Source organism: Silene latifolia, chromosome Y (assembly GCF_048544455.1).
Source record: "Silene latifolia isolate original U9 population chromosome Y, ASM4854445v1, whole genome shotgun sequence".
Lineage (NCBI taxonomy): Eukaryota > Viridiplantae > Streptophyta > Magnoliopsida > Caryophyllales > Caryophyllaceae > Silene > Silene latifolia.
In genome coordinates, this window is record NC_133538.1 from 290,508,676 (window position 1) to 290,523,881 (window position 15,206).

General features: G+C 34.2%; 1 protein-coding gene across 1 annotated transcript in view; it reads left to right on the forward strand.

Moving 5' to 3' along the window:
• Window positions 1-1,297: 1,297 nt before the first annotated feature.
• Window positions 1,298-15,206, forward strand: part of LOC141627190 (peroxidase 6-like) — a 67,095-nt gene continuing 53,186 nt past the window's right edge. Inside the window, exon 1 of the mRNA XM_074440601.1 lies at window positions 1,298-1,848. Within this exon, the coding sequence (XP_074296702.1) occupies window positions 1,351-1,848 (498 nt within the window). The 5' untranslated portion in view covers window positions 1,298-1,350. The remainder of the gene's footprint in view (window positions 1,849-15,206) is intronic.

A 15,206-nucleotide genomic window follows, 5' to 3' on the forward strand; every position in this document is an offset into this window, starting at 1 on the left:
CCCCTTCCATTTCTTTTCTCCCATATTTTTTTATCCAAACAAAGAAAATAAAATCCCTCCCTTTCCCTCCCCTTCCCTTCTCTCCAATTCCTTCAATCCAAACGGACCCTTATAGTCAAGAGAAGACAATTCTTAATGACTATGTTTTGCGGTGACAATCAACAAAATTTTTGTTTTGAACTAAAGAGTATATTACTCCTTCCATCTCGGCTATTTGGTTACCTTTAATTTTGGCACAAAATTCAAAGAAAGAAAGGAGGGCCAATTATTTGATGATAAGTATATGACATTGAGGGTGGAGGATCAAATTATTCATCAAAAGCATTCACAACATAGAAAAGTAAACAGTTGACTGAAATACCCAAATAAAAAAGGTAAACAAATAATTGAGACGGAGAGAAAATTTAGTGAAAATGCCATATCAGATGCACTTATTAGAATTGAAAACCACTTATCAAATCCACCTATCATTACAGGTATAACTGTAAGAAAGGTCATTAAAAATGTGAGAGCGTTGTTAAACATTCCTCTAAATATTTGCTTAGTGTATTACGCCATTTTGACAAACTACTATTGTAGAATTTGTAATAGTTGTTAAATATTTGCTTAGTAATAAATATTCCCTCCTATTTCCTATGTTGTTCCCTTTTCAATAAAATACTATTCATATATATTAGAAAAAGTAGAACAACATATGAAATAGAAGGTAGTATTAATTATACCCGTGCAAGTGCATTTTGCACGGGTTACACACTAGTTATATAAATAAAAAGTTAAAATAGTTTAGCGTAATTTGAAAACAAAAAAGGTGACAAGATGTTATTTAGAAAAAAAAAATGTAGAACAAGTCATGCATGGTTATTCATGAATTTTGTAATAGCTAAATTTAGCAACACACCCTCTAATCCTCTATGCCCCTCTATCTAGTAGATTATCAACCTTAGAATTTTTAGGTACTAAACTCACCCTTCATCTTCATCACCATCACCATCACCATCATATACACCTTTGCTTCTAATTTCTCATGCTTGCTTTTGTGCCAGCTAAATTAAACATATATTTATACAACTCAATTTTACTTCCAACATTTCTTCTTTCTTTCTATAAATATAATCCTCTTTTCCTCAAATCCTTAATTCCCTTTTACATCTAACAAAATAATCCTTTTTTTTTTCCTTTGTACAAAATATTCTCCTTTCTAATAACAACATTGTGAAAGCGATTTTCGTTTGTCCGAATCAATGGTCTTCAAACAACAACAAAAAAACAAAATATTAGTAAAAAATTAACTAGCCAACCCTAAGAAAAAAAAAAATTTAATTAAGATAATTAACACGCCATTTTTCGGTAATGGCGGGATTATCATCGCAAAAGATGGTTATCAAGACATTAATCTCACTTCTAATCGTCCTCCTTCATATACTTGACGTACATGCCAAGCACAAGGAACCAATCCTAAGCACAGATTACTACAAGAAAACATGCCCTCGTTTCGAAGACATAGTAAATCAACACGTGACATCCAAACAATCGGAGATGCCGACCACTGCTGCAGCTGTTCTACGTGTCTTCTTCCACGACTGCATGATTGACGGATGTGATGGGTCTACGCTGGTGGCGTCAAACGCGTTCAACCCGAAGGCCGAAAGGGACGCTGATATTAATCTGTCGCTGCCAGGCGATGCTTTCGATCTAGTGACCCGTATTAAGACCGCCCTTGAGCTGCATTGCCCTGGCATTGTGTCGTGTACGGACATTCTTGCTATTTCTACTCGTAACCTTGTTAAGATGACTGGTGGCCCTTTTTATGAGATTAAACTTGGTCGTAAGGATGGACTTGTGTCTCAGGTTACATCTCTATCTTTATATAACACCTTTTTTTTTTGTTTGTTAGAAATGCTGTATCTCATGTTACATCTGTATCTCTGTATACTCCCTTCGTCTTAACTGTTAATGACATGTTTAGCCATGCTTTATACACAAAAACTAAGCTACAAAGAGAGGGAAATTGCTTTTAATATTTTAAAAGATAAAGTAGAGAGTAAAACATACTCATAACAGAAACGTAAACTATTGACGGAAGGAAAATGAGATAGCGCCACCGGGTGATACCCAACTTCGGCGCCACCGATGGCATTTTAGTAATTTATTGATATTTAATCGTCTTTTTAATCTTAATTATTTTAGAGAAATTAGGGTAAAATGGGAAAAGACATTTATGTATTCTGTTTAAGTAACTTTGGTGCAACTTATTTCGGCTCACTACGTCTCAGATCACCCACTGCCATGTCATCCTCAGCAGCTATCCATATACGCTCGAATAGAAATAAAAGTTTTTTACGAATTGCAGATCAACGAATTGAAGATGATGCAACATTTAGCCACAATCAATAAAAATTTGGATGTTCACGTAGTTACTTGAATATAGATGTGTGGGTTAATGAATATTTTGCCCCAATCAAAATCCCAGAATAAAGACAATGAAACAAATTCATTTATGTTGGGTTAAACGTTGTTTTGCTGGTGTTTAATACGATGATTTGTTATACATTAAGTTGGATAAATTACATTTTCACCCTTCAAAATTTGTGTAAAATTGAAAACTAAATTAAGATTTTCTTATTGCAGAGAGAGAGTACTAGTTTGTTGCCCGTGCGTCGCACAGATTTTAAAATAATTGGTTAAAGCCTAAGTATAAAATGTAAGAATGTTTTAGCCTTTATTGTGTAGAGGGGGTTGTAAGACAATTTTAATGCCAATATAATTTGAGTAACAATCATTTTGCTTAAACATGTGATTTGAATAGCTAAACTAATTGACACCGACACATTTTTTTCTTTAGATAGTAGCTTTGAGAGGTTTAATTGGTAAAATATAACAAAAATGACAATTCATTTTTATTTTAAATCACTTAAAATTTCATGTGTTACCTACAATATGTACACGTCTTCTATCTTTTTATGTTTGTATCTAAAGCATGATAAATGGCTAATATGCATGCATTTAATATCATACTCCAGATGTTCTTAATTTGTGATTCATGGTACGTGTTTGTTTTTCAATTTTATAAAATACTCCTCATTCAGTAAGTTCTTGACATTTGATAGATGTTTGACTTTTTTTAGCAAGTGGTAGCTTATTAATAAAATAATCTCCTAATCACCCTCCTCAAAGTCACCTTAGTTCCACCTTATTAACCCTTATCACGTAACTAACCACCTCTAACTAATGGGATCAGCCTCACTACCCCTTGAAACAACCACCTCTACCTCTGCTTCTACACATGGCTCACAAGAAACACCAGCTCTACCCCCAAAAGCGACCTTACCCGTAGATTATAAACCTACTCAACAGAAAATTAATTCTCACCCTCGAATCCCATTTCCATATCCGTTAAAAAATTTATTGAACATGCCACATAAGAAATCTATATATCTAGTTACATATAAGGCAGCATTCCTTATTAGTAATATAATATGCTCTGTGGGAAATATCGGTATACTTCATCAAGAAATTTTCGGATTATAATGAAATTATGAAATATGAAATTGCTAGTCATAAACGAATTGCATAAACAAAAGAATAGAGATTAGAATTAACCTTCGGTCCTAGCAATTTGGCCTAAGAACAAATATCGAGATCGATATTCTCCTAATCGTTGCACCCAAAATGCTCCGAGAAATGCCTTTCTTTTGCTAGAATAAGAACCCTCATTTCTAAATGATATTTAGGGTTTTTATGTGATGAGAGTTGTTAAGAAAAATGAATGAATAAAAATGATCCTCCTTCTCACCTAATATAACCAAAAAAGGAGAGAAATAGGGAAGATATTTTTTTTCTCTTTTTCCTTACTCAAACCGTGTAGCCCTCAACCAAAATAAGAATAAAATCTTCTTATTTTAGGTTGTTGTCAAATTGTATATAATGTGTATTATATTAATTGTCAATTATGTCGACATGTATTAATAAGTCCACACACAACAGTTTGTAGGCAATTTATTAATACCGGTCTGTCAACATTTATTATGACAATTTCGTATAATATATACATTAACTATAAATATCGCATATTTATAATTTGCTAATTAAATATAACTGGTTACATTTAATTACGAACTAACATATTAATTCCTTTAAGCTAACATTATATACATTAATTAAATATAACAGTTTATATTCAATTTTACGAATTAACAGTTAATTCGTCTCAGCTGATATTATTTAATTATATTAAATAATTGTCTCATCATCACATTGACTAACTTTTTAGTCAAATACATGGACTAACCTTTTAGTCATATAAGGCATCAATGTGATTACATTTTCATATAATCGCATCTCTCAAATACATCCTTTAGGTGTGACTTTTAGGGACCAGTTGATCACCGCCATCAGTATGATAATAATGTCAAACTTCTAGCAAGCCAACCGCTATTAATAAACGTTAATCAACTGATAAAATACTAAGTATACCCTTGTGAACCTATAAGAGATTTATATACATTATCACACTAACTGTGGAGGACACTAGCTCCAACAATCTTCCACTTGTTCTCACAAGTGTATGTGCGATAACCGGTTCTCATATCCTAAAATTTCTCCCACTCAATGTAAAACAATTTGCAAAGTCCGTATTCACAAAGGTCGTATTTTACAAGTGATCAATATCAAGAGTGGTTTTCCCGACTAGAGAGTAACTTAACTGATAAACGAATCATCATTCGAGCATGGCCATGCATTTCGATTCAACTCCTCGAGTGGCCCCGAGAAATGACTAAACCCGATAAAGGTTGGATATTTTCTTCAACTTGAATCCTACGAGATATAAGCACAGTATGAAATGACCCGGTAAAAATCGCTTAGCCTCTGTTACGGTCGACCATGAGAAAGAAACCAAAGTCACCCAAAAACTGCCTTAATCTCAAGAGACAGTCGATAGTCAAAAGAATCGACTCTAGGAACACAATGGACGTCCAATCCACGACCTGGCACCGAATATTTTTAAACATTTAGGACTCCATTACGTTGTCACAATGTCCTACGAGGTATCGTTATAACTCGCATCATCGTGATCGATCACCAACCGTTTGACATATGGCTCGTTGAACCCACCATCAATCAACTTCACAATATAATAGCCAGAGTTATCAGCTCATGTAGGCGATTACGGACCAAAATAAATATAATGTAATTCAGTTCACTTTGTGGCATTCAATGTTGTCGTACAATCCACATGAAAAACAAAATATGAAATAATACGATGAAGTTATAAATAGCATATAGAAAAATAAAATGTATCGAATCCATAAGCAACTAGTAAAACTCAGGACATGTTTAATTCCCATGGAAATAACATGCCCTTCATGCTTATCATATTTCAATGGTTTAGTGAGAGGGTCCGCGATGTTGTCATCCGAAGCAATCTTGTCAATCACTATCTCCTCTTGCTCCACGTAATCACGGATCAGGTGAGCCTTCCGATGTACATGTCTAGACTTGTTGCTAGACTTAGGCTCCTTGGCCTGGAAGATGGCACCTCTATTGTCACAATAGATGGTGATTGGGTCATTCGAACTAGGAACTATGGTTAGTCCTTATAAGAATTGACGCATCCATATAGCTTCCTTTGCTGATTCTAAAGCGGCATAGTACTCGGATTCAGTAGTAGAATCTGCTACAACTTCCTGTTTGGAACTCTTCCAGCTGACCGCAGCACCATTAAGAGTAAAGACGAATCCAGACTGAGATTTCGAATCATCTCGATCCGTTTGGAAGCTAGCATCTGTGTAACCGATTGCACATAGCTTAGTATCTCCTCCATAAGTCAATACCCAATCCTTAGTCCTTCGTAGGTACTTAAGGATGTTTTTAATAGCCATCCAGTGTGTTTCACCTGGATTTCCTTGGTACCGACTCGTAATACTCAATGCATATGCCACGTCTGGACGTGTGCATATCATGGCATACATGATAGATCCTATGGCTGATGCATAAGGAACACGACTCATGCGTTCAACCCCTTCCGGTGTCGTGGGTGACTGAGACTTGCTCAAATGCATCCCAGAAGTCATTGGAAGGTTCCCCTTCTTGGAGTTGGTCATGTTGAACCTTTCAAGAATCTTATCTAAATAAGACTCTTGACACAGTGATAACATCCGTCGTGATCTATCTCGATAGATACGGATTCCCAATATGCATTGTGCCTCACCCAGATCTTTCATCTGGAAATGGTTCTTCAACCATCCTTTTACCGAATATAAGAGAGGAATGTCATTCCTAATCAAGAGTATGTCATCGACATACAATATCAAGAAAACAATCTTGCTCCCACTCGACTTGACATATAAGAATAGTTCCTCGACCGATCGAGTGAAACCATACTCTTTTATCACCTGGTCGAAACGATGATTCCAACTCCGAGAAACTTGCTTAAGTCCATAAATGGAACGTTTAAGCTTGCACACTTTCTTAGGATTTTCAGGATCTATGAAACCTTCGGGTTGTACCATGTACAACTCCTCCTCCAAATAACCGTTTAAGAAGGCGGTTTTCACATCCATTTGCCAAATTTCATAGTCATGAAAAGCGGCAATCGCTAAGATTATCCGAATAGAACGCAGCATAACTACGGGTGCAAAAATTTCATCATAATACAATCCGTGCACTTGAGTGAAACCTTTTGCCACTAGTCGTGCTTTATAGGTATCTGGTTGCCCGTCTACAGAATGCTTTATTTTGTAAAGCCATTTGAACTGAAGAGGTCTTACCTTGTTAGGTAAATCAACAAGATCCCATACGTCATTCTCATACATGGAGTCCATCTCGGATTGCATGGCTTCAAGCCATATCTTAGAGTCGGAACAGGTCATGGCACCTTTATAGGTAGCGGGTTCATTACTCTCTAGGAGTAAAACGTCATTTTCCTCGACCATACCAATGTATCTGTCTGGAGGATTAGAGACTCTACCCGACCTCATAGGTTCCTGAGGAATATTATCCGTATCATTAGTTGAAGGAACATCTTCCTCCATCTGTTCCTTGGTTGTTGGTTCTTGAATATCCGACAGCTCGAAGGTTCTATTACTTGACTTGTTCTCGAGAAATTCTTTCTCTAAGAAATTCGCACTAGCCGCAACAAAAACTCGATGTTCGGTAGGCGAATAGAAGTAATGACCAAATATTCCTTTTGGATAACCAATAAAGTATGTATTGACCGATCGCGGGCCGAGCTTATCCTCGTGTCTCCACTTGACATAAGCCTCGCAGCCCCAAACCCGAATAAAGGACAAGTTAGGGACCGTTCCCTTCCACATTTCATATGGAGTCTTGTCGACAGCTTTAGACGGACTTCGGTTAAGTATAAGAGCAGCTGACAAAAGAACAAAACCCCATAATAAATCAGGTACTACCGTATGACTCATCATGGATTGAACCATATCAAGTAGTGTTCGATTTCTCCGTTCGGACACACCATTTAATTGAGGTGTTCCAGGTGGAGTTAACTGTAAAACTATTCCACAGTTTTTAAGGTGTTGATCAAACTCATTTGAAAGATATTCGCCACCACGATCTGAACGTAGTGATTTAACCTTTCTTCCCAGTTGTTTCTCAACCTTATTCTGGTATTCCTTGAATTTTTCAAAAGACTCACTTTTATGCTTCATTAAGTAGACATATCAGTATCTACTCAAATCATCCGTGAAAGTGATAAAATATCTATAGCCATCTCTTGCGGTGATTGACATAGGTCCACATACAACAGTATGTATGAGTCCTAATAGGTCATTAGCGCGCATTCCAACACCTTTGAAGGAAATTGGAGTCATTTTGCCAATAAGACATGATTCACATGTGCCAAACAATGAGAAATCAAAAGTGGGGATAGTCCCATTCTCAACGAGTTTCTTTACATGTTTTTCATTAATGTGTCCCATTCAACAATGCCATAGATAAGTTTGATCTTTGTCACCAACCTTTAATTTCTTATTATTCACATGTAATATATCTGTGGTTTGATCTAAGATATAAATTTCATTCATGGAAACTGCTTTGCGATAAACCATTAAAGAGAAAAAACAGCTATTGTCCTTTATTGAAAATGAAAAACCGTCTTTATCAAGTACGGAATCAGAAATAATATTCTTAGATAAACTGGGTACATAGTAACAGTTATATAAATATAACTCAAAACCACTAGGGAGTTGGATTACGTATGTTCCCATTGAGACTGCAGCAACTCTTGCTCCATTTCCGACTCGCAGGTCCACACCACCCTTTGCGAGGGGTGTGATGTTTTTTAGGCCCTGCAAATGATTATACAGATGAGAACCATAACCAGTATCAAGTACCCAAGTTCCGAAACTTGCATGGTTAATCTCAATCATATGAATATAAGATGACATACCAACAGGAGTGACGCGGCCTGCTTTTATGTCCTCACGGTACACGGGACAGTTCCTCCTCCAATGCTCAGTCTTGTGACAATGGTGGCACTCAACGTTACCGTCCTTGCTCTTTGCCTTGCCTTGTGAGCCACTAGTCTCACCAGGCCCACTCTTACCGTTTCTTGACTTCTTAAACTTTGGCTTTCCTACAGTTAGGTTGCCGTGAGCTTTGCTCTTACTCTTATTCATGTTGGAAATCATGAGAACATCTTGCTTCATGCTCCCACTCAATTTCATATCCTTCTCGGTCTGTACGAGAAGTGAGTGTAGCTCATGAGGACTTTTCTTCATGTCATTCATGTAGTAATTTGCCCTGAAGAGGGCAAAACCATCATGAAGTGAATGAAGCATACGGTCAATGACTATGCTCTTACTGATTTTGTAATCAAGTGCCTCCAGTTTCTCGACATTTTCAATCATGTTAAAAATGTGTGGGCTAACCGGTTGGCCCTTCTGGAGTTTCGCATCAAAGAAGCGACATGTATGCTCATAAGTAACGATTCTCGGTGCTTTTGACAACTTATTAGTGAGCGTGGTGAAAATCTTGTTTGCACCTTGAGCAATAAAGCGTCTTTGCAAATTGGTTTCCATTGCAAAAATGAGTACGTTCTTTATCGCACCCGCTTCCATGACGAAGTCACTATAAGCAAGTGACTCGTTAGCTCTTGCATTGGGGCTTGGGTTTGGCGGTATTGGCTCGATTAAGTACTTGAGCTTACAAGCAATGGCAAGCATTCCTTAATGATGCCTCCCGATCCCATAAAGTTGGACCGTCATTCTTGATCGTGTGGGACCGATTCATGTGGTCCATGAAAGTTTTGAGAGCCAGGACTCGCGTGCAAGTGTGGCACTTGGCATAGGGATTTCGTTATTTCCAGCCATTTGTTGTAAGCAGTATTATCAATATAAAACGAATTCTACACTGCGAAAAGAAGAAGAAAAATATAATAAGCATACTCATCGTTATGATTTAAGTCTAATGCAAAACTGTTATAAGCGAAGACTCAAGCATTTATACAATTGACCTCCCTCAAGAATTATATAAATGATCCCAAGACTCAATTATCTCTAAATTGATAAGCCAACCTCTTGGCTAATTTCTTTGTTAGAATTCTTGGTTGATAAATTTCTGTAAATTCTATATTTAGTCCATCATAATCACGAGAAACTCTTCGGATTATAATGTTGAGGTAAAATAAGTCAACACAAACTACTTACCCAACGTAGAAGGGGTCACATGGAGAGTAAGGTCCTATATGCCTACCGACGAAGAAGGGATTCATAGTTGTTTGCCCTTATAAAGACTAGTCTCAATTTTAGTTTTAGAGGAAGATCACATCAACTTTATTTTAATTCATTTTAAGTGAACTAATATCTAGCATGCGTGAATGAATAAACTAAGATGATGGCTTAAAATAGTGTGACATCTTTATGTCCATGATAACTAACATTCAATCTATATGAGTTAATTTTCATGCATATTAGTAGGTGGTTTGGTTTAGGCGGAATATGATGCACTAATTATCATGCGATGAAAAGCAACATGAAAGGAAAAACGTAAAATAAAAACAAAGTCCTAGTGTGGCCTATCTACCAAAATGAACATAAATACAACTTTGGAATCCATCCTTGGACCCGAGAGGCTTGTCTTGATGTTCCATCTTGGTCCATGTAGCGGGAGTGAGCAATCCAATCTCCATCTTTAGTCTTCTCAAAATTACAATTAATAAATTACAAAATAAACCTATTTACATTCTAATTTCAAAACCATAATACTAAAGAAAACCAAAGGAGATTCGAGATCTCAAAATTACATCAAGACTATGTTTCCATCATTACGAAAACATAATCAACTAAGGCCACACTAGGTAATACAAAATTACAACCGATTGCAAAAATACGTAAACTAAACCATTCAACAATTCATACAACTAAATAAAAATGCATCAACTATAAATTAACCATTCAAGACATAATTCCTTAATTATGTAGAGTAATTTATCCAAACCACCTATTTTATGATTATCAAAATTATGGGACAATTCCTCAATTACTCACAATAATTCCAATCTTAATTCACATTAGCTAGTGATATGAATTAATCCAACATTATTTTAAACCTCTTTAAAATAATTGGTTATCTTTAATTTGTGAACTTTTTCACAACAAACAATCATACATTATAAATTTAATGTATAATAATTATTGGCCAAAATCACAAACAAAAAAAATCGAAAACAAATTTTTTTTTATTGCTCTCGGCATCCTCATAAAATCGAAAAAAACAGATTTCTTTTTCTTTTCTCTCGACATTGTGCAAAAATAAAATAAAAATAAAAATAGTTTTTTTTCTTTTCTCGGCATTTAGCCCTAAAAAAACCAAAAAAACAGTTTTTTTTTCTTTACTCGGCATTTAGCCCTAAATTTAAAAAAAACATATTTTTTTTTGCTTTTCGAAAAACATAACCTTTTAGATGAACAAATTTGTTTAATGTTGCTATAATAACAAGATTGACATAATCTTCAACTTTTAATTTAATATAGATCCAAACTAGATGATTCAATTTAACCTCTTAAAAATGAATATCTAAATTATGATTAAATCGATTATCCGAATATTTGATTCATCACAATTGATTTGAACATTATTAAATTAATGGATGCCAAAACTATATAGCAAAACAAATGAACATCATAAAGCAAAACAATTTCCATTTTCATTTCAATTTAATTTTAATTAAATCAAAACATCTACAAATTTATCATATTATCATCTTAACATATTAAAACAACAATATCAATAAATCGAATGGAAACAAAACATCAAAAACAAAAAAAAAATCTCTCGGCAAAAAAATTTTTAATTCGGCCGAAATAATTTTTTCTTTCAAATTTTTTTGTTTAAATCCATTTATGAAAATCATATAAAATAATTTCCTGGCCTATGCTCTGATACCACTTGTGGGAAATATCGGTATACTTCCATCAAGAAATTTTTGGATTATAACGAAATTATGAAATATGAAATTGCTAGTCATAAACGAATTGCATAAACAAAAGAATAGAGATTTGAATTAACCTTCGGTCCTAGCAATTTGGCCTAAGAACAAATATCGAGATCGATATTCTCCTAATCATTGCACCCAAAATGCTCCGAGAAATGCCTTTCTTTTGCTAGAATAAGAACCCTCATTTCTAAATGATATTTAGGGTTTTTATGTGATGAGAGTTGTTAAGAAAAATGAATGAATAAAAATGATCCTCCTTCTCACCTAATATAACCAAAAAAGGAGAGAAATAGGGAAGATATTTTTTTTCTCTTTTTCCTTACTCAAACCGTGCAGCCCTCAACCAAAATAAGAATAAAATCTTCTTATTTTAGGTTGTTGTCAAATTGTATATAATGTGTATTATATTAATTGTCAATTATGTCGACATGTATTAATAAGTCCACACACAACAGTTTGTAGGCAATTTATTAATACCGGTCTGTCAACATTTATTATGACAATTTCGTATAATATATACATTAACTATAAATATCGCATATTTATAATTTGCTAATTAAATATAACTGGTTACATTTAATTACGAACTAACATATTAATTCGTTTAAGCTAACATTATATACATTAATTAAATATAACAGTTTATATTCAATTTTACGAATTAACAATTAATTCGTCTCAGCTGATATTATTTAATTATATTAAATAATCGTCTCATCATCACATTGACTAACTTTTTAGTCAAATACATGGACTAACCTTTTAGTCATATAAGGCATCAATGTGATTACATTTTCATATAATCGCATCTCTCAAATACATCCTTTAGGTGTGACTTTTAGGGACCAGTTGATCACCGTCATCAGTATGATAATAACGTCAAACTTCTAGCAAGCCAACCGTTATTAATAAACGTTACCAACTGATAAAATACTACGTATACCCTTGTGAACCTATAAGAGATTTATATACATTATCACACTAACTGTGGAGGACACTAGCTCCAAGATGCTCCTACCCCCCATTTCACACTTATGATTTTGTTTTTATTCTTTTCATCCTTACCACTTAATTAACCACATCCCAACTAACAGAACCAACCTCATTATCCCTTCAAACACCCACCTCCAACCCTTTGACACACTACTCATTTTCCTCGGCTCACATGAAACAACGACTCTTACTACCCAAAAGCGAGCCTACTCCTTAGAAAATAAACTTACTCACCAGAATACTAAGGCCTTGTTTGGATAGGAAAAATGGGGGGAAAGGGAGGGGAAGGAAGATAATCGGATGGGAGGGAGAATGGAGGAGGTAATTTTCCCTTCAAATCTTCCCTATGTTGGTGGGGAAATAATTTGCTTTGTAGGTGGGAGATGGAGGGATCCATTTTTCCTCCCCGCTAAAGCCCTTTACCATCATTTTGCTAACCAAATAATGGATTTCTCATCCTTTCAATTTCCTCCCCTCCCTTTTCCTCCAAATCTCTCAATCCAAATACACCCTAACTCCCTTCATCACATAAGTATAACATATTATATGAACTAATCTCTTAAAACCATGCTAATAATATAGCTATGACGATCAATACTCATACTAAATTTTTGATCTCTGAATAAGTAAATTAGGACTTAGAAGTTAATATTACTATGATTAGATAAAATAATTTTTTTTGAAGAGGATTTATTAGATCTTGTGTGGTTATAATTAATTTAATAGTGTATATTTCTCCTTCATTTTCCCGGTTTATACTTAAATATTTGTTTTTTTTTTCCTTTTCGCATAAGTAGAAGATATTGCATGAACTAATTTCTCTTGAAACTAATAATAAACCCTTACCACACAACTAACCTCACCCAACTATCATAATCAACCTTACTACCCCTTGAAACGATCTCTAAATAAGTACACTAAGACTTAAGAGTTACTATATATATGATTAAATAAAATATTTTATTTGAGAGAAATTAGATAGATCGTGTGATTATAATTTAGTAGTGTATATTTCTCCTTTATTTCCCAGTTCACACTTAAGCTTTTGTTTTTGTTCTTTTCGTATAAGTAGAAGATATTGCATGAACTAATTTTCTCATGAAAATAATAACTCTTACCACACAACTAACCTCACCCCTACTATCATAACCAACCTTATTACCCCTCAAAACAACCACCCAACCCACTAATACTCTGTTCCTACCCCCGGCTCACATGAAACACCCACTTTTAACCCCCGAAAGCGAACACACCCCATAGAACTTAGAAAATCAACATGCTCACCAGAAAACAATCTCCTTCCCTTGAAACCAACCCCCCCCGCCGTATCCTTTAAAAAATCACTTGAACATAGTAAGAAAGAAATATATAGATCTACTTACTTATGAGTGAGCATTCCTTTTTTTGTAATACACTATGCTCCTACCGTCGGCTCACACTTAAAATGTTAAATATTTTTATTCTTTTCGTCCTATAATAAGTATAATATATTATATGAACAATTTTACTAATTAAATTTGAACTTTTAAGCAAATTACAAATAGATCTCTGATTTCATGTGGATAAATTATGGAAAAATTAGATATTTGTAGTTCGTAAACAACTTTGTAGCTAAAGTTTATAAAGATAATAATGTAGGTTTCGTAAAAACTTTGATTCTACTTAAGGCTTTAGGTTGAGTTGTAGAAATTCCCTCTCGTTTGCCTTTGATACAATAACCATTACAAAGATTAAAAAAGTCAAATAAATGATTGAGACGACAAAAGGAATATGAGGCTAAACGGTGGATTCAATAAATTCTTTAGGTCGTCTCTAAATATCTAAACATTCTTACCGGTCATCTTTAATTTTGTGCATTTTATGGGCTAATGGTCGCTTTAGGGAAAAAAGTAAACAATAATAGATAAATAGAGGAAAATAGAGAGAATACTTTCATCGATCAACTTCATAAGTCAAATTTTGTCAATTTAACCATTTGCATCAAGGTCGAACTTGTACTCCATGTAATGACTCTAGTTGTTGTTTTTTTTTTTCAATATTCATGCTCTACAAACGACTAATGGAGCTAATTGTAATTAACCAAATGCTACTTGCAAAATAAAAAGATAATCTTGCTCAACAAACATAATGATGAAGTTTTTTGTAAGTACTCTGTAACTAAAAGTTACTCGTATTTGTGATTAGCTAAAAGATCTTAACTAAAAGATTCTAATGTTTTTTGTTTTTTACTCATATTGCCCTTTTGAATTTTCAAAATGATTTAGATTCGTAGTCATGTGAGATGGTCTCGTATTATGAAATGTGTCATTTTTTTAGAGATATCGAAATTTTCATATATTATATATAAATACAAATATTAAGAAATAATCTTCTAATTCTAATAGAAAAGTTGAAAAAAGTTAATAATTATAAAATAATAAGTGTACAAATATTAAAAAAATAATCTTCTATTTTAATAGCAAAATTGTAAATAATTAATTATTTCCTAATACTAATATGAAAATTGTAAATAATTAATTTTAAAGTTTCTTTTCAGTGTTTTAAAAAAGTTGGAACCACACCGCTCGAAAAAAGCCTCAAATATATATTTAGAGGTGGCAATTATTGACACGACACGAAAACACGACACGAACCTGACACGAAGTTAGCGGGTTTGGGTTAAGACTTTGTGACCCATTTAAGTAATTGGGTCGACACGGACACGACATGAAATATAAATGGGTAGGGTTAGGCTGAGCTCTTTTGACACGAACCCGACACG